The 1,624-nt window shown below is 34.3% G+C and overlaps 1 protein-coding gene across 1 annotated transcript in view; it reads right to left on the bottom strand.

Annotated features, from left to right (window-relative positions):
* mrpl23 (mitochondrial ribosomal protein L23) overlaps window positions 1–1,292 on the bottom strand; it is a 52,278-nt gene extending 50,986 nt beyond the window's left edge. The window contains exon 1 of the mRNA XM_014005575.1: window positions 1,187–1,292. Within this exon, the coding sequence (XP_013861029.1) occupies window positions 1,187–1,224 (38 nt within the window). The 5' untranslated portion in view covers window positions 1,225–1,292. The remainder of the gene's footprint in view (window positions 1–1,186) is intronic.
* Between the last annotated feature and the right edge of the window lie 332 nt (window positions 1,293–1,624).

Below are 1,624 nucleotides of genomic sequence, written 5' to 3'. Positions count from 1 at the left end.
GTCAAGGACAGAAAGGCAGATGTGGCAGTGGAAGGTGTCAAAGCAGTTTGGAGAGACAAAGAACAAAAAAAAAGATTAATCAATTATTAAATTAGTCATCGATTATTTTAATAATCGATTAGTCGTCGATTAATCGTTGCAGCCCTAAAAATCAAAAAAGGTGGGACTGAGAAGGTGAGGAGTATAAGCAACATTTACATTTAATAAACATCCAGATGTCATCCAGAAGCTATTTTTAAAGAGAAAAAAAAATAACAGACTTTTGAGGTTTGCGGATTAAATTTGCTCAGTGTGCACTCAATTTATTTCTTGACTAAACTAAAATGATTTGTTATTTTCCTGATTTCATTTTAACTTTGCCTATTTTAATTTACATTTTATTATAGTCATTTTATCAAACATTTCTTTTTATATGCATCATTTCACCAGGCTCCCTGTTTTGTTCTTGTTTACAATAAAGCTTTTGTAAAAATAAAAAAAGACACCCAACAGGCAGATACAGTGCTTTGTAACTTTATTATAAACAAAAGAACATGCAGTTTGTTGAATACAGAGCACTTGTGAGCTGAGCAGGATGCATTTGTAAATTTGAACCTCTCTAGAATGCAGTTTGGGTGTGTAAGATAATTTTCCTCAAAATACGATAATTTTGAGCTGCTGATACGATARTTCAACATTTCCCATTTGGCAACACAGCACAAAATCTAAATTTGTCAACAGCATACTGCGTGTTTTTGTGAGCAACGTTACCTTAAAAAAATCCATCTTAAAATTATAAAGCACAATATTATAGCTCTGACATAATAAAGTGGACCCAGTCGTGTTTCTGCACTGATCTTGTAAAGAACAGCATCAAATTAGTAATCCCCAGTCACATGTACGTACGACTCGGCATGCTATTTGTTTTTAGCTTAGCTAGCTAATGCTAACTACGTCGTTGATGCATAAGTCTGTTTCAAATATACATTGAGCTCAAAAGTTGACGACTATAACGAGCTCATTCTGTTTAATGTAAATCCAAGCTGACTCTGCCCAGAGTTACACAAGGACAAACTGTTAGATGTTAGCTATGCTAAGCTAACTTAGTTTAAATTATTATTTTTTATTTATTTGTTGTCTAAATAAAACACAAAGAACAACCGGGATTGTCTCAACAACGTTTACCAAACAGAGACGTGTTACTTACAATATTCTTTTGTATGGCGTGAACAAAATGGGTTGCATGCTGGCTAGTGCGTTCCTCAAGGTTGGCAAATGCTACACGTGAATGGATGTACTTCCGGGGTTGCTGTTCGAAACAAAACAACTGCGCATGCGCAATGAGTTACATTATCCTTCAAAGTAAAGCTCAAAATCGGGAGTCTGCGCGCACTGACACTAAAATTAATGGTAATGGCAATGGCTACACATTAGTTGCTGCTATAAAAATATTATTGGTGTACAACAGATATTTATTAATTTTTCATAACACATGTTGAATGGCTGTTTACATAAGTGGAGAGTTTTCCCTGTATATTTTCTTGTATCTTTTCACTGTGTTCTAGAATACTTGATTCTTATTTCTGAATAAATTCCGTTTTCATGTTTTTTAGTTTTTCTCTATGAACATACGCTGCTGCAGCAG

This window comes from Austrofundulus limnaeus, unplaced genomic scaffold, assembly GCF_001266775.1.
Source record: "Austrofundulus limnaeus strain Quisiro unplaced genomic scaffold, Austrofundulus_limnaeus-1.0 Scaffold31, whole genome shotgun sequence".
Classification (NCBI taxonomy): domain Eukaryota; kingdom Metazoa; phylum Chordata; class Actinopteri; order Cyprinodontiformes; family Rivulidae; genus Austrofundulus; species Austrofundulus limnaeus.
The sequence above is the reverse complement of the archived record's forward strand: the minus strand, read 5'-3'. Positions and strand labels throughout refer to the sequence as shown.